Source organism: Trachemys scripta, chromosome 3 (assembly GCF_013100865.1).
Source record: "Trachemys scripta elegans isolate TJP31775 chromosome 3, CAS_Tse_1.0, whole genome shotgun sequence".
Taxonomy (NCBI): domain Eukaryota; kingdom Metazoa; phylum Chordata; order Testudines; family Emydidae; genus Trachemys; species Trachemys scripta.
This window is the reverse complement of record NC_048300.1, coordinates 101,468,994-101,491,266: the sequence shown is the minus strand read 5'-3', so window position 1 is coordinate 101,491,266 and position 22,273 is coordinate 101,468,994. Positions and strand designations below refer to the sequence as shown.

At 39.0% G+C, this 22,273-nt stretch overlaps 1 protein-coding gene across 11 annotated transcripts in view; it reads right to left on the bottom strand.

The window, feature by feature from the left end:
* REPS1 (RALBP1 associated Eps domain containing 1) overlaps positions 1-22,273 on the bottom strand; it is a 96,884-nt gene that overhangs the window by 11,484 nt on the left and 63,127 nt on the right. For 7 of the 11 annotated variants that reach the window (XM_034765538.1, XM_034765535.1, XM_034765530.1 and 4 more), the window contains 5 exons: positions 17,560-17,640; positions 13,626-13,713; positions 11,594-11,692; positions 3,273-3,345; positions 923-1,041 (listed from right to left, as the gene is read on the bottom strand). In XM_034765538.1, the coding sequence (XP_034621429.1) occupies positions 923-1,041; positions 3,273-3,345; positions 11,594-11,692; positions 13,626-13,713; positions 17,560-17,640 (460 nt within the window). The remainder of the gene's footprint in view (positions 1-922; positions 1,042-3,272; positions 3,346-11,593; positions 11,693-13,625; positions 13,714-17,559; positions 17,641-22,273) is intronic. The other 4 variants (XM_034765531.1, XM_034765533.1, XM_034765536.1 and 1 more) reach the window with 2 other exon arrangements.

Here is a 22,273-nt window from a genome sequence, read left to right as displayed (position 1 = left end):
TTTTTCAACAAGGCATGGTGTGAGTAATCCAAATATTACACGTTCTGAATTGGTGTCTCCTTGACCAGACTGCAATGTGTATTGTATGGTTGGCTATTAAGAAAAATTATTACAGAAAGAGCACTAGATGGCCTCGGATGTGCACCATGGAGTCCCCCTTCTGTTGATAACCTCTCCGCTATAGTCAATCTTGTGGGCTGAACACTCACAGATTAAAGTAGGTGTAAGCGCTCACCTTGAGGCAGGTAACTGGTTAAATCAAACCATAACTACAGATAAGGCTACGACACTGTGGCCTCTTTGGTCAAACACAAAATTGGCAAAAGGACGGAGCAAGAGATTGAGAATCAGACCTGGGTTCTACTCCTCACATCATTAGTTTGTTGTGTAAACTTCTCTACACCTCAGATTTTTTCCCCAGCAGAAAAACATATGTACATTGCTTTAAGATCATGAGCTGAAATTATAAAGACAGCATCTCTGTCAACAAACAGTAAGTTGCCTGTAAGAATTCTCTGAGGCTATAAATCTATTACCACCCTTTTGCATCTGAATCTGCATCTGTCAGGAACTCCTATCTGCTTCAATTTTGAGCACATTCAATTTGGAATGAGCAGTCCTCAGTTGGGTCACTGGGGTTTTTGGCTCCCATTCACTGGATTACACTGCCTCTCATGTACTGACATTTTATCTAGGAACTTACTGTTTTAATTAAGTTGTTGTTTAAGCCACTGTTTTCCTTTAAAAGGGAGTTAAATTTTAATAAAAGCAATTAGTAGAATTAACACTTTAAACCTTTCACTTCAAACCTAAGGTGGTCTATTTAAAAATAAATAGAACACTTTCTCCAGAGAAATTTTTTTTTTGTTTAAGATAAATATGTACTAAAAGTAGCAAACACATGGACGTATAATATACCTACCTGGAGTAACTGTAAAGGATCTGTTCATATCTAAAGATGATGATCGAGAATGTGAAGGATGAGGTCTAGGAGGGGGTGGGGGTGGCGCAGTGTTCTCTGGAGATGTTCCTGAATGTGACCTGCAAAACAAGTAAACCTCTGTAGAGGCTTAGACAGCCAGAACAGTAGAAATTCAGTTGCAAAGTGCAATTCAAAACATCTATATGAAGAAATCTTGTTTCAAGATTAATAGCCGCTACCAGCTCCTTTTCCCCCAGCCAAATTTAGTTTTTAAATCAAGAGACTGGTGTTTCCCACTTCTGATAAAGGTATAAAAACAAATTCAGTTATTTCCTCTTCAAAATCCATATTAGCCCTCCTTATTGCACTCTTATTACCTACTGTAATGTTTGTGGAAGCCTATAGTGTCGGACAGTAGATATCCCAAGTGTTAATTCAGGAGAAGGTATGCAATATCCAACCTAGACTGGAAGTCATTATGATCAGGACTTTTGTGAAACATGCAAGTTTCTGTCAATAGCCTGAATAGGAATTGTTTTCTACTGTTAAGTGGGATGGTGTAAAGAAAATGGAATTTCTGGTGGCTCTGCCTCACTCATATACAAGTCAGCCTTGAGCATGATCAAGCTGAGGTAGAGTCAGTATATGTTTGCAGATGTGAATGCTAGCTTTTCCATCTGAAGTTTCTATTACCTAGTTCATTTGTTTAGGATCTTGAGAAATACTGCCCGTATTCTTGGGTGTTTTGTTATTTTGCATGAATTTTAAGCTCTTACAAATGCAAGACATAATTAGTAATGTCAAGATCCAAATGCAGATGCAGATCCTGCAAAGATTTACACCTTTTAGGCAGTGGTTCTCAAACTTTTGTATTGGTGACTCCTTTCACACAACAAGCCTCTGAGTGTGATCCCCTTTATAAATTAAAAACACTTTTTAAACATTTAACCCTCTTATAAATGCTGGAGGCATAGCAAGGTTTGGGGGTGGAGGCTGAGAGCTCACAACCCCTTGAGGAGTCACAACCCCCGTTTGATAAGCCCAAACTCGGAATGAGGTTAAAGAGAGATGAAGTCTTATGTTGCTGTAGTACTATCTGAATGAGATTTTTTGTCTAGAGTACTTTTGGTGCACTCATTAAAAAAAGAAACTTGGGGGTAAGTCTATACTACAGAGGCCATGTCAGCATAACCCCGCGATGTAGATGCAGCCTACACCGATGGAAGGGGGTTTTCCTGTCTGTGTAGCAACATCACCTCCTCAACAACAAGATGGCTACATCAACAAAAACCACCATCTCAGTAGTGTAAAGATTTATATAAAAGTAGACAAAGAATCAGCGTTGCAATTAACACTGGAAAACACTACAAGTTAATTACAAACCCTTTCTGGTTATTTTAACAGTTTTCATAATGTTTACTACATGAAGTCACGCTAATTATTTTAGTTTTAAGATATAACTTTGAAACTGATCCTATGCTGTTTAACAGCAACACTGATTTCCAGTCCTACTGTACAAAGTCTCCCCTCCATACTGGAGATTTTCAGCGCTTTTAAAATCCTCTTTTATATATGATGTTCTTATTTAGTAAACCATAACATAGTAGAACCAGAAGGGTCCTTGGGAAGTCATCTAGTCCAGTCCCTGCACTCAAGGCAGGACTAAGTATTATCTAGACTATCCCTGACAGGTGTTTGTCTAACCTGCTCTTAAAAATGTCCAATGATGGAGATTCTACAACCTCCCTAAGCAATTTATTCCAGTGCTTAACTACCCTGATAGTTAGGAAGTTTTTCCTAATGTCCAACATAAACCACTCTTGCTGCAATTTAAGCCATTGCTGCTTAACCTCTGAGGATAGGACAACGAGAACCATTTTTCTCCCTCCTCCTTGTAACAACCTTTTGTGTACTTGAAAACTTATGTCCCCTTTCAGTCTTCTCTTCTTCAGACTAAACAAACCCAATTATTTCAATCTTCTCTCAGAGGTCATGTCTTCTAGACCTTTAATCATTGTTGTTAAATCCAGAGAAGAGCATCAAGTAGAATGTTCTCATGACTGAACATGGAATAATAACTGACTAGCCAATTCCAGGCTTGCCACTGTAATCAAGCAGTGCTGTTCTGCTGCACCAGAAATTTTAACTTTATACATATTAAGGGCAGACTGATACACTTCTACCATATATCACTAGGGAACAGGTTGCCTACACTTTTGATTGTTAAAATAATGGCCACCATAAAATATTTGGCCTTTTAAATGCTAGTTATTAAACAGCCAAAAAGATCATTTGGGAGGGAGGAAGTGTGTTTATAACCTTTAATATTTCTTGTTACTACTCTACTGACCGTTGCCGAGTTACAGTGCTTCCAATCTGCTCTGGATCTGAAGTATAGGAGTCTGAACTGCTGTAACCATCTGCTGGTAGAATGAAAGTACAAAATTTCATTTTCGTAGTGTTCATTTATCATAATTTAATTATGCTAAAAACAGCAACAGGTTATATTACCTACGCAGCAATAGAAAAGATTTCAAGTCCAAAAAAGAAATATGTACCTTATTGTTGTACTTCCCTGTAAGATACCATCTGGGCAGGATTCTAAACCTTGAGTCAAAGTAACTGAATGTCCCCAAAGAAAGTAACAATAATACAGTCGTTGGCAGAACAAACTAAGACAATGCCCACTCTGTGAACAAGTTGGTGTATTTTGTTTTTAAAAGATGGAGTAAGACCTAAGAATCAGGCCTATCACTTCAGAACCTTTTAAAATACATCAGATGACAAAAACAAGCAGGTAACGAGTATAGGTTCCTCTATTTTGTGAACAGTTTCTGCAGGAGACTTGAAGCAGAATTCCTTCCTAGAGGCCAAATCAATTAAAACCTTTTTAAGACGTAGAGAGATCAGGACTATGTAACTGCCCTGACATGTATCTGCGAAGGGAAACAAACCTGAAGCAGGGCAGCAGCTATATCTTGGACTGAATGAACTTTGACATGGGTTTCCAGCTTTAGGCTAGTCAATTTGCAGCAACGTGAGATGCAACCACAGAAATATTTAGATACAATCCTCTTACGTGATAGCACTGCCTTGGGAATTTGTCAAGTTGGGTTGACTGTCAGGATCTAAGTAGCTCAGAGTAGAACCACTAAAAACTTCTCAAGCAGACAGAAAAGGCTCTCACATGTGAATGTGGAACAAATTGGCAAAACTGGCTCATTAAAGTGGAATTCCATCACCACCTTGAGGAGAATCTCAGATGAGTCCATAGCACGACTTCATTCTGGTGAAGCGTGGTTTACAATGAATAATCACTACAGCATGAGACTTGCTATGACCTGAGGTTAGAAAAGTCGATGCCCACCTAAGAAAATGGAATCTCAGATAATGAAGTCTCCTTCTGAGTTAGTAGTATCTTTGGCAGAATATATTAATCTCTCATGACACAAACGGCTTCCAAAAAAGAGTCAATTCCCACAAGAACCTGAAAACAAGGTGATACAGTGACACTGGTCAACTGGTTCATGAGATGCCAAAATAACTGACAAATGTAGTTGGATGAAGTTAGTCTAAATTAATCTCAGAGGTCAAGAAGCTGGTGAAGAACAGGTAAAGAGATCCACATTTCCCTGTTTATAGCTCAAATCTTTTTCTATCTACCATTTTAAGCATCAGCATTAATTAGAAGAGCTCCTCCAGGATGCATCATACCTATCTAGAATTTCTCTGGCCAAAAACCAATTTGGGTCCCTGAGATCCATGACACAGAAGTTTCCTCATCTTTAATTACCGGGAAGCATGTAGAATAAAATCCCACCTATCTCACTGGCATGAGTCTGGATTTCCAATAGTATTTTTCACAAATCAGAGTATGTTCAAAAGCATTCTTGGCTGAGTAAGAGGAGGGATTCAATAGGACTTTAAGAAAAACATTCTGTAGAGCCAAAAAATTAGGTTAGGACCCACATTATACCCAGGACAAAAGGTTACAGTATGGCTCCAAAAAACAGGAGTTCCTGGCAAACTCTGGCTAGCAATATATTCTAGAACCCTTAAAAATGTTTGGTGCTCATTGAAAGGAAAATTAAAATCTTTATGTTGCTGCTGATATAGAGGCAGAGTGCCCTGAGCACTTTAGAAGTCAGCTGCTGACATAAAAGCTTGCTTTTTAAGTGAGGCATATCTTCCCTCCCTTCAGAGATGGGCCAGAAGGACAAGACAGACTAAAAAGAACGAAGGGTGGCCTTTGACTTCATTGCCTTCTATAGAAAGGCATCCACTCATTTCATAGATGTGTTGTGTAACCTCCAACAAGCTATAAGTGTGTAGTGTTGACTTCAAACGCTGAGACCAAAGGATACTGGGGACTGTGCTGGAATTCCTGGTGGAAAATATATTGCAGGATGCTTCAGTGGTGAAGCTATCTAGCAGGAACTAGAGAGAAACTGGGTTGTACAGACAGAGGCCCAGTGATCAACTGTTAAAGTCAACTCAGGCTAATGATCTGAGGATTACTCTTTTGGAAGCTATGCCCCAAAAAACTAAGTTTGCACTTCTGTCTGTCTCACTGGTGAGCTCAGACCCAGAGGTGAGAATACTACAGAGATGGTATCTTTACATTAAGATATTCTCACCGGTCAGTTTTTGTTTTAAAAGAAGACTGCAGGTCCCCGTACCCTGTGCAGATGGGCTGAGTCCCTTATCATAGAGTAAGGAGGCAGCCAGAGGCATCACTGTACTTAGTTTCAGCTCCAAAAATAGAAAAAAATTCTATGCAGAGCAAAACATTTAGATATGTATGGGTGTAAAAAAGGAAAACCTGCTCAGTGTGGGAACTATGTACAGAATGAAAATGTTGATATCCAAATATATATATCCTTTAAAAACCGAGGATCGCCTGGATCAAGGTGCATTCAAGTTTCTAAGAAATATTGACAGGTAAGAACCTTCAATAACACTCCCCTTCCCTCCCCCCCCCATCCAACAGAGTGGTAACACACCTCTAAAACATTGGTTCAGAGTCCAACCATTTCTTGAAGAACCCTTTGTGCAAAGACAATGTCTGTGCAAGCTTGGAAAACTGTATTAATATTCTGTGGCATTGTAAACGTTAGATGAAGTGGTGATCTTGCGAAGTTCTTGCAAAAACCTCTGCTCACAAGGTGAAGTAGACTGCCAACCACTATCCGTGCTCAACGGACCAAGTTCCCTTGCTTTATAAAAGCTTCTTATACATCTTACAGAGGAAACCTGTAGATTATCTTCATTCTGATCTTTGAAATGATCAACTGGCATTGCACTTAGTTTTCATAAATCCATAGAAGAGTATTAACCTTCTGGGTTGGGTATAGATAGAATGAACCATTGTCACTGAACTGCTACGTCTGATACCACTTTCAACACCAATTCCTTTATTCTGTCTCATATCAGGATAAGAAATAATGGACAAAAATATAGAACCTCAGTTTGGTGGTGGGGGGGTAGGGGGTCCTATCCGAGTATCGAATACATTCATGAATACTCTACATGGCACAGAGTGAAATGGAACTACATTATTTTGATGTGACCCTGGTCTTAAGGCAACTATATGTAAGGAAGCCTCCTTCAAGTCTACAGAAATGAGAGAAGTGTTGTAATATAAGCTAGCTACATAGTGGATGAAGTGGTCTGTATCTTAAGCCTGGTGTATTAAGTATGTTTGTGGAGCCACTCAAGGTCCAAGATGCCTCTTAGTCAACCAGATATCTATAGAGAAGAGCAGTAAAGGATGGTAAACCTCTCTGGGCAAGAAACTTGCTTTGTCACTCCAACAGAAAGTTACTGGATTTTTTGTAATAGAATGGTTACTTCTAAATACACCTCTACCCTGATATAACGCGACCCGATATAACACGAATTTGGATATAACGCGGTAAAGCAGTGCTCTGGGGGGGGTGGGGCTGCGCACTCCGATGGATCAAAGCAAGTTCGATACAACACGGTTTCACCTATAACACGGTAAGATTTTTTGGCTCCTAAGGACAGCATTATATCGGGGTAGAGGTGTATGTTTGGATAAGGCAATTTGGGCATTATACAATTAACTGCAACAGTACTTCCCTTCCCTTGATGGGACTGGAGGAGCGTGAGCAACTCCTACAAGGATGGAGAAACGTAACTCTGCAAAAGTCCACTCTTGCACATCATTTAGAATTTTCCTAATTCTGTCGGCCATGCTAGTTTTCTACTGGTCTGAGTAAAACTTTCTAAAAGGGAAGTACTGCAGGAATGTATTTCCAGAGAGAACACCACTTTATTTTCAGGTAGGCAATAGCCAGTTCAGGGAGGAAAAAAGCTGTGTTCTAGAGGTCTGTTTACCAGCTTCTTTGTAACCAACTACCCCATTCCCCAGGGTATTCCAGTATATCCTGGGATGGCAGTCGGGTCTGCAAATCTTCTATGCCCCCTACATCTGATGGTTCTAGAATTTCTTAAACCCAAAAGCAAAAGCTTACATGATTTAAGCAGAATTTAACCTAATTTAAATAAGTAATGGATTCAAAATAATTTCTTACTGAAAGGTTTTCTTATGTAGCACTGCTCAGCTCTTTTGGGTTTTTTCCCTTCCCTTTTTTTTTTTTTAATAAAGCCTGGAGAAAAATGACAATTTTCTCCTTGCTCCAAATATTACTTTTGTTCACTTCTTCCCATGTAGTGACTCTGCAATTCCAGCTCTAGAGGAGTTCAAGTGGCTAGGCAGACTGCAAGCCAACCTCTTCTCCAGCTACCCCTTTCTAAAGAAAGGGTTTATCCTCTTCCCCCGTACAATCAAGTAACCTGTGCAGAGAGAGACGACCAAGCAATGGTAGTGTCTAAAAAGATCTTTTCACTTCCTGTTTGTTGGGAAATTTCATCCCTTCCTTTTGAATGTGGACCTGGCCACAGTTATCCATGCAATCATTACCTCCAGACAGGATTACTGAAATTCCCTGCATCTGAAGCTGAATGTGAAAATGCACAAGAACCTCCATGGTCTAGGCTTCCGTGAGCACATCAGACCCTTGTTTGAGTCCCTCCACAGGTTCCCAGTCATTTTCAGATGCCAGTTTAAGGTCTTGGTTCCGATCTTCAAAGAAGTTTATGGTTCAAGCCCCAGATACATTAAAGACTGAATCTGATCTGTGAATCACCAAGAGAGTTGCACTCCTCTAGGGAAATGCAGACCACAAAGCCCAGGAGGAAGCACTTGAGAGCTAAGAAAAAAGCACTCTCAGTCAAGGAGATCTGGCTATGAAACAAGCTTCCAGAAGACAGCTAAGTCCCATCTGATTGTCCATAGGAAACTGCAGAATTTTCCTCTTAGACCAAGTCTATTTACCACAGCAAGAACAATACTCCCTCCTCCCCAAATGCAACAGGGGGTCCTGTGGCACCTTTAAGACTAACAGAAATATTGAAGCATAAGCTTTCGTGGGTGCATGCCCAATTCATAAGACGCAAGTCTTAAAGGTGCCACAGGACCCTCTGTTGCCTTTTACAGATTCAGACTAACACGGCTACCCCTCTGATACACTACACTCCTCCCCAAATGACTCCTTCCTCGCTCCCGGCCCAAAAAGCCACCCCACAAATCAACCAAAAACTAAACAAAATAAAGTCCTCAAGTAGAATTTTTACACTGAAAAAGGGAGACAAGCTATAGGCTCCACTTAGTTCACTAGGGACCTTGCTATTCATTTCATGTGGAAGGTGCTCAGACACTATGGTGATGCGCAGCTCTATAAATTCCTCAGAAGGGAATAAGGTAACCTCCCTGGGCTACCTGATCCCCCTCCTCATCTGCTAGTCCATGATAAGAAAAAAATCCTTAAAAGAGACCGTCTCACAATTTGTGTGTCACAATATAAGAGACAATCAGTTCCAATTGCATTAACTGGTTTCTTGAGGTATATAGATTAGCATAACCTTCCAAATTATTTTCTATATTTATTTGTTTGTAATGGCATTTTACAATTTCTCCTGGGAAAAGAATAGGCTTCCAGTGTTTGAGAATGGTCTTGGATTTGAGACAGCCAACTTCAGCAGAACATCAGGCCACTAACTGACCTATTTTCTTTTATTCCACTACCCTCTTCTTTACAGGAATAATTCTTCCTGGTATATCCAGAGCTGCAAGACCTTTTACTTTTATTAAGGCCTTGTAGGATGTAGAATTTCTCTCCCCACATAATGATTTCCAGCACTTTCAGATTTGTCCAGTAGGCTGCCACACACGGATTTGGGCTGAGGATACCAATCTTTTGGATTGTGTTTTGGCCGTCCACAAACAGAACCATAGATACAGCCTTGTAACTGATTTCAATGCCTTTAAACCCTGGGGGGGAAATGGAATGCATTCATACAGGTGTGCCACTAAATTGAGACAGTTGAGATCTTGTTCACAATACTTTCGACATTTTTTTTTATCTTGTACTTGGATTAAATCAGTGTTTAGTTTCTTCCATCAAGCTAGCATAGACTAGCTAAGAACACGAACAAAGGGAAGGCTTGACTCTTACTTTCACTTCCGAAACATCTGTTTGTCTGGGGAAAATTCACCCTTGGTAGGAATTACTCTCAACTTAGAAGTGGCTGCAAGAGATTTTTAAGAATTCACTTTACTGAAAACTCATGTAACTGCACTACTTTGGCTGGGAAATACAATATTTATTAAATTATATCCTCCACAACTGGATTTAGAAGCAAAGTGGATTCTCTTTTTGATTAGCGGTAAGAAGCTACTTCCTTATTAATATCCTCTCAGCTTCTTTCTTCAGGCTCAGTTTAGATAATTTCACCCTATGGTCAGAAAGGTTAACAGCCTTCCATATGATGCTAGGTCAGACTTTTGGAGTTGGATAATTCTCCTTCTTGTATAGGGGATCATGGTGCATAAATTTTTTTTCGCTTCTCACACATTTGCTTCCCTCTTTATATATATATTTTTAAAAACTTCTGGATGAGAGAAGTCAATAGGTGCCTTCATTTCCTCACCACCCGCACCTTGTCCATATCATGGCTAGAGAAAACATCTCTGCTCAATGACCTTTGACATGCCTACATTTACCCAGTAGGGCAGAAGACTACACAACGGTATAAGACAGGTTCTGGCACATTGCTGAAATAAAAAATATACAGGCTAGCATGCTGGGAATTATAGAATTAGAAGAGGCATGGCATTTGCCTTCTCCTGTTCAGTGGCTGCAGGCTGCTCTAACAAGGAGTTAGAGCCAGAAAGGGCCCTTTCAGAATTCAGGCCCTGAATGCAGCAGCAGTCTCCCACTATAAGACAGCATGTCATTGCACATTTTCTCCACCATACTGGAAGACTTCTGAGTAAGGACTAGGCACTCTGCACCAGGAAAAGGGACAGGGAAAGAGGAGGGGCCTGAAAAGAAGTGACCCCGAAAGAAAACTATACCACTGAAATTGAGTTGAAGAGTAAGGGAAATGCTGTTGCCAAAAAGGAATCTATTGACTGTCTTATACGGCTGTTGCAGAATGTTCTGCCAATTGATGCCATGTGGGGCACTGAGACAGTTTTAGCTGCCTCCATACTTCATGGCAACGGATCAAGGAGGACTAATGTCAGGTATTGATTTTTAATGAAGGAAATTATACAATATAATGAACAAAGTGAAGGAAAAACAGTTTCAGGAATAAAAACACAGAAAGATAAGATACTTAGACTGACATCTGATTTGTGACTGGTCTGTGTGATTACACATAGAACAGTCTAATAAAATCGGTATAGTACAATATATATATTTGGTGTAGAGAATATTAAAAACCAAGTTACTGCAACCAGGGTAAACAGAGGGTTGACAAGTTAACTGTACCTAGAAAAAAAATGTCAAAAGTCAATCACAAGAAATTGTGGTATTTTGGCTCACAATTTTTCAAAGAAACTGAAATAGTGACAGCAGATGCCTCCCTTTGGTATAAAACCGTTTTCTAATCTTCAAAAAATATGTTGCTATTTGGTTTTGAGACAAGAGTGGGATGAAATTCTACTTAAAGCTATTTCTGCTGGAGATAAAGAATAATGCAGCCAGTTTACATTTCTGAGATTATGTCCGAGAACAGGAAAATAGTCTTATCAGTTAAAATAAGACAGTTAATTTCTTACCAGATTTAGGATTAGATCCTCAAATGGCCTAAATTGGCACAGCTCCAATAAAGAAGCCAGAGAAGCTATACCTATTTTTATCTGCTATTATCTATCCCTTTATCTTTTTGTAAGACAGGAAGATACTTCCCAAGTCAAAATACAATGTTGGACATTTGTTTTAAGAAGTTTCTTGCTTTTCAGGAACAGTTTGTGCTCTTATTAGCTGGAAACATCAAGAACAATAATTCAGGTTGACATTCCTTAAAAGTGTGATAAATGGGTTAAAACAGTGGTGACCAATCTAATTACACAGGAGGACCACAATTAAGCACAACCTTGTGTGAGCCAAACAGATTCTATATACTTTTGTGTAGATGAAAATGATGTAAACATGACAACAAAAAAAACACTCATGAATCAGCCGTTAGTATACTGTGTTGAAGCAGGTTGTGGGTCTTATGAAATGCTCTGGTGGGCCTTGTACAGCCCGTTGGCCATAGGTTGGGCACCCCTGGATTAAAAGTTGCTTTGATACTTACCAACTGTATTTCCAGCTACAAATTTTGATGAACTCATATTATTTTCTTCTGAGAGGTCAGGCGGTTTCACAAGTAGAGGGCTAGTGGGATTAGCAAGATCTAGGTGGAAAAAAGATCATTGCTATTCTTTTTATTAAAATTAAGTGATATACAAAATACACTGAAACTACCCTTCTCTTCGGGGGCCAAGTCTTCATTAACGAAAGTTCAGCCCTAAACCAAAATTTTGCACTTGATTGGAATTTTAGATGAATAAACTACAATGATACTATCCACACCATTATAATTTTAAAAACAAAAACTATTCATTCATAAATAAAATTAAACTTTGAAACTTTACATTTCAATATTGGTATATAATTGCACTGGTTAATATGCATATATCTAATAATTTTTCCAAATATACAATCTTATAAAATATTCATTTCTTGTGTCAGTGGTGAAATGCCTGAGCGTATGTATCCTTGCATGCTTTAAGACATTTGTTTTGCCCTTCTATGTAATATTGTAAAATTATAGTCAAGTTTATAAATTTTGCAGTTTTAGGATTTATTAAGTTAACAATATGGGTCCCATTGTGCTAGGCACTATACAAACATGACATAAACAAGTCCCTGCATGAGAGCGCCTACCTTGATTATAAACTCTTTGGGGCAGGGGCCATTTATTATATATCTATGCAGTGCCTAGCAAAATGGGACCATGTCCTCTAGGTACGACCATAATAACGTACATTGGTGTAAGACATGACATCAGACAAGTATGCCTTTAAGAGAAAAACAATTTTCATTTTATATATTGCCCTTCTCAAAAGTTCTAAATGAATTTATAATAAAAGGTTAGACATTTTAAAATTAAAATCTAAATTGATATAGTCACTGATGCACATCAAAAGACATCAAAAAACCCTCACTTTACTTCCCCACTCTTCTGAAAATCATAGGACAGTAGGCTTTGCAACATGCCCTGGAGGTCAATAAATTCCAGACTAAAGAATCTTCCCCTACAGACTATTAATTCAAGCACCTCATATGATCACAAACCCCAGAGTACAGCAAAAAGCAGTGATCTCAGATACACAAGACCCAAATCGCAATGGGTTTTACAGTTAAAGCTTAATAACCTGAATTGCATTTGGAAACAAATGAGATGTAAAATCAATTTATGATTCACTGGTGAAGGGAACCCCATATGAAGAGTCCTGGTAAAACAATCTGGCAACTGCTATCTGTACTAAATGAAGTTTCCAGGTGGTGTGCAAATGAAACCCAAATAGAGTGTGAATAGGTATGAGTAAATGTGGCAAAACCTGCACCATAGAGACATGCTTTATCTCCCTGCACAGATCCAAAAGGAACATGCTCTTGGCTGCTGCTGCTATCTGGAAATCTCTAGAATTTACAGTGTTAGCACATTATAGAAGCCCACTCCAACCCCTTCCCCCCAGCAAAAAAAATGAAGATTAGAGACTGGGAAATAATACAGCAAGATTGTCAGAATCAAAAGATGTTGGAGAATGGGCATAGAAGTCATTTGAGGAACGCTAGCAGGTTTCAAATGGATAAGATGAAAGCCTCCAGCAGTAGCAGACCAAATCTCACCCATTAGATTTTACTAAATAGAACCGACCACACTAAGTAACAGGTCATAGTCCAGAGCTCCCCAAGCACCTCAAGAACTTGAATATGCAAATCTGGGAAAGTTCTCCAACTCCTGACCCAGATCTGCATCTTGATGCTTCCAATCTACTCCAAGCAATCTTATCCTAGAAGCAGATGGAGAAATCCTCACAGCAACCATCAACCCTCTAAATCATTGTGTCAGTATGCTCCTTTAATTCATGAGGTTCTCCACCACTTGGAATAGTTACACTGGTTGGATCCCCGGATACTATTGTCTAAGTGCAAGGACACAAGGCAGAATTGTTATGCAAGAAAATCAAGCTCTAAAAGTCATCACCACCTAAGTATACAGTAAGATGTTATATGAACACAGCAGCTGCTTTCATAATTCGCACAAGAATATAGCTTACCACTTCCAGTTCTTTTAAGTTCCATTTCCTGCATGTGGATTTTGCTTGGAGTCATTCGAATGGGAACCGGGTGAACAATAGCAGTATCCTGCAGAGAAGGAAGAAAAGTTTTTATTTTAGCTTTAAAATTATTCCATTAAGAGCTGCTTTTGACTGCATTCAGTGGCAGTTCCTAAGCTTATATTCATAAGCAAACATTTTTACTGAGTTCCTATGAACTTGATACTATGGTGATCGGTGGCAATATAAAACCCTGAGATAGAACAGGTTTCAGAGGGGTAGCCGTGTTAGTCAGTATCAGCAAAAACAACGAGGAGTCCTTGTGGCACCTTAGAGACTAACAAATTTATTTGGGCATAAGCATCTGATGAAATGGGTTATAGCCCACAAAAGCTTAATGCCCACATAAATTTGTTAGTCTCTAAGGTGCCACAAGGACCTTTTGGGGGAGGTTGGGGGGGAGGGGAAATGGAGGGGGGAAGAGATAGAACACTGTCCATAACAAATATCCTTAAACTCAGTGCAAGTGTACAGGTATTTAGACTTCCCTACAGTGGTCTCCAAACTTTGGTCCCTGGTTCATAGAAGTCTGCTGGTCACATTGTGCTAGCTGTGTCTGTAACTGCTAAACTGCAAAAGACAGCTAAATACCTTAACTACTTTCCATTATTACCTTTCCCTATAACCAGATGTTGTGGTTGCCACAGGTGTCTTGTATGTCCATGAAATAGGAGATGTAGTCCATGCTATGAAATACTCAATTTCTTTTTAAACTTAAGATCAGGATCTTTAGATGTAGACATTTCAGAGTGCCCCATGTACTTCTGATGCTTCAAAAATTTAAAAATTAGTATATCCTGGAAACTCTTACGGGCTTGATAGTCTAAAAATTCTACTGTACAGTAAAATTCACACTATTTCAAGGAGCCCATTAATATCTTACAAGAGCATGATGGAAGCGCTTTTTTTTTTTAAATAAAGATACCCTTCAAGAGATGTCTAACATGCCACCTAAAGGCAGAGATCGTGGCTCTAAACGTCAGCAACAGTTATCTATATGAAGTACTTCTATGGCCATTGTCAGATGAAATGGGCTAAGTCATGCTCTATAAAGGGCTACCAGATCTTGCGCTCATATCCCCACCAAAGCCAAGCTCTGCACTTGAGTGCTCAACTCCCACTGAAGGCAATGGCAAATATGCATATGTATCTGGGAGGAGAACAGTCTTAAATTTAAAATTTAAAACTGCTCTTGAAAACTAAACACTTTAAACTGTGTTCAGTTATCTCATTTTCACAAGGCTGAGTATAGGTATATAACATGAATAATTTCGACACGGTTTAAACTAACCTGCACTGTACTGGGAAGATAAAAAGTTTAAATGTATACTGCAAATGAAAACAGAACACTTCCTTACCACAGTTCAAACTGTGAACTATGAACATTAAAAGATCTTTAGGCACGAACATGGTTTAAGAGGATCTCATACTTTCTATGTAAGTTTTTATATACAGATCAGTCTTCTATTGTAGCGATCAACTGTCCTTGGCTTCTGAATGATCCATATGAACTCTGAAGTGTGGCTATTACAAATCTTGTGTGATTTAAATTTAGAATAGCTTGATATAATATTGCCCAACTTAGTTAAGGGAAAGTCAGTGACAAAAGGCACATTTTATTTTTTACTGATGGATTTGAAAATGCAATTTCAGCTTTCCCAAACCCAAACTATAAATTCAGTATTACTCCTCTCTTCCTTAAAAAGAACAGGAGTACTTGTGGCACCTTAGAGACTAACAAATTTATTAGAGCATAAGCTTTCGTGGACTACAGCCCACTTCTTCTTCTCTTCCTTATTCCTCACATGTAAGCTTCCCCCCCTCCACTATTTTATTTTGGCTCAGCAAGCTGTTTTCTCCTACAGCACAGAGGGTTTTGAATAAAGTTAATTTTGTGACTGCTCTTTAGTCAGTCACTAAGGGATGTTCCAGATAAATGACTCCCTGGTTTTGAAAGGCAGGAGCAAGCCACGTCAAGTTTTAGTATTTTAAACTCTGCGCTGTGGTGTCATTGTCCAAGATCTCTAGGATATGAAGAGGTGGCAAAACAACACTAACTTGGATTTGCTGGTATTCAGTTTTCTGGTAGCAGAATATATGAACAAAATTAAATTGATTTCATCTTGCCAAGATTCAAGTAGTGATGATAGCAGTAAGACTACGCTTCATACCTGCCTAATAGTCTATAACAATCTAATTTTGCAAGCAGTGTTACTGCTTTATACTGCTTGTTACACTTCAAAAGTCAAGTATATGTCAAGACTTTAAGAAGGTGATTAAGCCAATATTTAATATACACAATATAGAAAAATCAATCTGTAAAATCATCCACAGGACAGAAAAATGTATTTCCCCATCTCAGTTGATTCGTTGTCATTTTTGCTAATTACTGCTAAAAATAAGTTACTGACTACAATACAAGTTGAACAAAGCAATGCAATAGCTACAGTTCTTGATTAGCTAAGCATTTGCTAATAAATATGCTGTAAGAAATGGAGGCATTTAATAGCTGTAAAGTGCTTTAACATTCTTCCATGAAGGAGTAATTAGCTTTAGGTAAGTTATGTTTACACTGAGGAATAGGGATAAGAACATAACAGTCATACTGGGTTAGACCAATAGTCCATCCAGCCCAGTATCCTGTCTTCTGACAGTGGCCAATGCCAGATGTTTCAGAGGGAATGAACAGAACAGGTAATCAAGTGATCCACCTTCTGGCAAACAGAGCCTAGGTACATTTCAGAGCATGGTTTTGCATCCCTGCCCATCCTAGCTAATAACCATTGATGGACCTATCCTCCATGAACTTATCTAGTTCTTTTTTGAAACCTGTTACAGACTTGGCCTTCACAACATCCTCTAGCAAAGAGTTCCACAGGTTGACTGTGCATTGTGTGAAGAAATATACAAACAGAAAGAAGGCAGTGTGTTTATATTAAGTTGTAAGGCAGATGTTTTAATTTGATTTTTTGTTAATCACACATTTGAGGGAAGCTTTTGGACTAAGTTTTTTGGGACAGGGACTATTTATACAGTGCCTACCACAGTGGAGCTCTGATTGTGGCTGGGATCGCTAGACGCTACTGTAATACAAACATATTGGCATCAATGGTATTAACTCAGACTTTGCAGAGTTATTAAATTTTTAAAAATTATTTATATAATCTCTAAGATTTTATGAAATTAAACAAATTTAATACAGTAAGATATGTGCTGGCCCCTACACCTAAGCAAGGTGTTAACTACTACTCACTATTCACAGGACTGCTGCAGTTTCCAATGCTGCAATTAGTGCAGTTGTTCTATTGCTAGAGTAACTTGATAGCAGTATTATGTATGACTATGAAGTACCACACCAATTTTGGAATATAACAACAAGAACAGGAAGTTTTATATGGATGTTCAGATAATCTAGATAAGTCAGTTAGGAGTCTATGTGCACAAAACCAACAAGGCATAAAGAGAAGAGAGCTATGCTGAAGTCCAAGTTTGGGTGACATAACTGAAGGATTTAATAAGACTATTGGTTCACTGTGGCTCTATGGATTATATTTTGTTTACATTCAAAAAGTTTTAAATGAAGTGTAATAAAATGTATACATCCATCAGTAAGTGTGTCACAAATCATTTCCTTACACAGATTTGATAGCACTTTTATCACATCAAAATCAAGAAAAACATTTCCTGTACTCAGATATTAAGAGTGAATGGAAAAAAAGGAAATCCCTCTTCCCATCATAAGTAGACAAAATTAATAAGCCTGCCACCAGTCCCAACCAAGCAAGAATCATGCATAATAGCTAAAAACACAATGTATGGAAATTCAGTGTTAATAAAATTAATTTCAAACAAGCAAGCTAAGTGATTGACTTACAGGATCAGCTGGTGCAATGTTAGAATCAAATTGGGTCAGAGTTTGTGAGCTTGAAGAGCGTTCACTAAATGTCTCCCACTGCTGAACAGACAGAGGAGAGACAAGTCAGCATGATGAGAAAGATGAGTAAAAGATCACTGGAGAAGAAATTTAGCATAGTAGTTCAGAGGTTGCACTGGAGTTTGTTTGTGTATCATATTGGCTTGACTTGGAACAAACAACATACATTAAGGGAATATTTCACAGTTTCAATAGGACATTGATATGCAACCAAAAGTATTACCTTTCTCTAAAGTTCTGATCAGAACTGTGTGCACCACACTGAAAATGTATATATGCACACAATTTAGAAGCTTTTTATGTGAAAGAAATATGCAAACTGTTGATATACATACAAGATAGAGAAATGGTTAAAACATTCAGATTCTGTAAAAACAGAAGTGGTGCCACATCTTGTACATATTCATAACTATAAATCCTATGCAGAGGCTTATGTTTATATAGTGGCAAAATCAAAAAAATGTTTAACATTTAGTGTTTATAGTACTCTCGCAAAAAAGTCATATAAAACACTGAACTGAGCATAGAATATTCTAATTAAAACAATCCAATTTGACTTGCCAGTGAACCCCCTAAGAAATTATTCTATTCTGCATGAGAACATTTAATTTAATTATTATTATTATTATTATTTTTTACAAAAGTGCATAAGTTTTTAAATTATAACGGAAACAATGCAAGTAATTAATGAGTTCAAACACATTTGAGTTTATCAACCAACAACAAGTCAACCTCTGATCAGCTCTACAAGAAATGGGCCATGCTATATTACAATACATAATTGCCAAACAAGGTCCTCATGCTTGAAGGAAAAAAAAAAAAAATGCAGCCGCAACCGGAGCAATTGAGAATCAAAGATCAAATTACTCTTTGCAAGAAGAATGCTGAATGAGTTACATGTCTTGTCATTAGTAGAATGGCGAGTAAATATTAGTCAAACTTCGTTTCAAACGAACACTGGATCAGAAGCTTTTTGGGTGAACAAAGTTTTTTTTTACAAAATGGTGTTAGTAGCCGCATTGAAATCATACATTCCATTGTCCAATTCCTACAAAATGGAACATTTCCAGAATATACAGAAAAGAAAATAGTATTTAAAGGCAAACCATACTCATGCATTGCCTACCACCAAGCCATTTTCTAGGGATTTGTCTGCAAAAGCTATTCAGGAACAACTCCAAGTGTGGACCCATTTATTGCGGCATAAGAATGCCAGGTTCCTGTGTAGCTTAACCCACTTTAAAAGTACATCAAACAAAACCAGGAGGAAGGCACAGTTATTCTGAAATAACTGTCCAAACATGGAGATATTCAGGAATATCTGTTTTTGAACAGCTATTCGTGAATAACTCCATGTATAGACAAGCCCTTGTAGCCCTTCAATAATCCCTTTGAGACCACATTAAGCCAGTGAGCAATTTTATGAGCAATTAAGACTCAAAGTATCTGTGTTACAACCTAAAGCTAGTTCTTCCATCTCTTATAAGGTACATATCAAGTACTGGTATTAGCACGGACATACCTGTATGCTGAACCATAAGATCCTATGTTAGATTGCTTACCTTATATACTTTTTGAAAAACATAGTGCATGACACTCATTCTTGGATCTCAGCTCACAAGTGCCAGACAGGCAGAACTCCTCCTTAGGGTATTAATGTTTTGTTTTTAATCTCTAAGCACAGAAGAATGTGGGCTTGTCTAGACTTACCAGGGGATCGACAGGTGGTGATTGAGGCATCGGCGGTTGATTTAGTGGGTCTAGTGAAGACCCGCTAAATCGACTGCAGATCGCTCTCCCATCTGTACCAGGAGATTTTGGCAAACCAGCAAAGTGCCTGAAACCACTATGGCTTATTGCTAAAAGCAGCCAAGTCAAGCAGGCCGTAAAGTGGCCATGCAGCAGCCTCAGCTTGACCAAGGCAGGAAGGGGGGAGTTGGGTGTCATAGAAAGGGCAGCTTGACCCTGCGTCCTTCCTGAAAAGAGTTGTGTTTAAGTTGCTGATACATGCATTTTAGAAGAGCAGGATGTGCCCTCAGGAATGTGTCTAACAGGGTCTCAAGGCTGCAAACTCTGGGGAAAAACCACACCTGGTTAATCAATAATCAGAAGGAAGCCTCTTGCTAGACCATTGAAACTGCTTGCTTAACAAGTTTTCTTTAAGTGACATGTTATTGTATTACTAATGTATAAATAAGGGGGAAAAGTTTGAGGTAGTGGGACTGGACTCTCCCTCTGGATGCATCTTGTGTTCCCCACCGCTGTGCCACTCTAGAGCCACACTCAGCTTCAGTAATTATCGAGGATTGGGGGTGTTTTACTAATCTGCTGTGGACATGTGTAAGTGCTTGAGACCAAGTGAAGTTTAGCTTTAAGTGAAAGCACTCTTGTATTGTCCTGTTTGTGCCAGCCATCTATCGGTCGGTCGTGTCTCCCCTGATTTATTTCCTGACCACCTCGCACAGAGTAAAAGTTACCAAGCGCTTTGGGTTGAAAGAACATCTGGTAACACCATCGACTTCTGTACTCCACCGGATCGAGAAGAGTAAGCGGAAATCGACGGGAGAGCGTCTCCCGTTGATATCACATAGTGTGGACCCCGCAGTAAGCAGATCTAAGCTATGTCGACTTGAGTTATGCTATTCACGTAACTCAAATTGCGTAGCTTAGATCAACTTTTGCCCGTAGGGTAGACAAAGCCTCAGCCATTCCTACCCCACACTGGAATAATGCTCAAAGTCAAAACACCTCGTTTAAAGCACAAATTCCATGGGCAATCCCATCACTATAGAAACTTTATATAACGAGCTGTTGGATCCTATCAAATTGTGTTCATTCCTACCAGAACCTCTAAGAACCTTTTTACGTCAAGAGTATGGAAAAAGACCTCCAGGGGATGGACATGCAGCAGGCACGGGAAGAATGTTGGCAATACAATAGACTCAGTAAGGTAGAATTCCATCATCGTCTTGGACATGACTGCATCCACAACCTCATGAAACACTGCAGAAGGTAGGCCATTAGCGCCTGAAGCTCACTCTACAATACGAAATCATTACCACCGAGAAAATGCCCCTTTAAATAAGAAACATGAGTTCACATCTACCAACTGGCTTAAAAAGGAACCTCTATCAGCTTTGTCAAGAATACATGAAGATCTTGACACCAGCCGCTTCTCAATAAAGTATTGCAAAAGGGTCTTTCAAATGATCTATTTAAGACTAGTTTACGACAGGCTGAAAGGGCAGCCAAATGAACACAGCTAGAGCACAGAGGTCTTGTCTACATGGGACACTCAGGAAAATTAATCCAAATTAACTAAAGGTGTGAATCTGAAGTGGATTAAACTGCATTAAATTTGTGTTGAAACTCTCAGACTTAAAGTGACCTTAGTTTGGGTTAAATTTTTGAATGAAGACAAACCAAATTAAGTCCACTTTATGTTTCAATGAGATTTTTGACATGAGTTTAATGCACTTTAATCTACTTTAAATTCACACCTTTAGTTAATTTGGATTGACCTTCTTGAGTATCCCTGTACAGACAATAACATTTTGACAGTTGAAGTATTTTGCATAGGCCAAATGAAGCTGTTCATGTGGGCCCATTTGCCCCCCACTGCAAATGTTTTCTCACTTATAACTGATGGGTTCTGAAGCCATAAGAGGCCTTTAGCTGCTATTTTTGAGACACCATGCCTATGGAGCTCTAAACTGGGTAGGGGCCAATCTGTCCAGGAAAGGGCTCCTACACTGGAATAGAATGAGGTGTCCTGACTTGGAGCAATAACTGATGCCAGAACCTCAGTTTGACAGAACTGGCTTTGGCAACTTGCAAATGAGTTAAGAATCATACTTGTCTGGTCAGTTTGGGGTTATCCAGATAAAACTTTTGTACCTCTTGAATTTTGCTAGGAAACTTATTTCCACAGGCACTAACTGAAGGGCATATAGGATCCTCCTTTTCCCAATGGACAGAAAAAATGTGACCTGTCAAACTGGTCTCTTCTCCATACCACAGGCAGAAGAATATTAACTTCTTTTTCATGTGAGGGGAAGAACTTCACCTTCTGTGTTTTCCATTAGAAGAAAATCTGATGCACCACTTCCTGAACTAGAAACCATTCAATGAGGATTTACCAGGATTGCCATCAGTCCATAAGAGTGTTCCTTTTTCACTTGATACGTGGCAATGAGGAATGTCTTATGGGACAGAACTCACTCATGCCCACATCTTAGTGGCCCAGGAAATCTAACCCAGTACCTTCCCACACATCTTAAGAAAAATGGGACTAGATGACAGGGGATGGAACAATTGATAAATTGCCCTGTTTGTTCATTGCCTCTGAAACATCTGGCATCAGTCATGGTCAGGAGACCCATGGCCGTTCTTAAGCTGAGTGTTCGATTGTTTAAACCAGAACCACCTTTTGGTTAACAGGTCTCCAAACATCTTTGATCTCATCTCTAGACAATATCTCCTTTTCATGGAGAGAGAAAGTTACCTGGGTGTGGAGTCACTCTGCATGGGCTTCCTGGACTGCTACTAAAGCAAACACAAACATGAAGGTATGTCATCTGGCCAAAGTCTCTGACCTCTGCTGGGATTTCAGAATCCACTAAGTTGTCTTCAGATGAAACATGTCATGGGTATT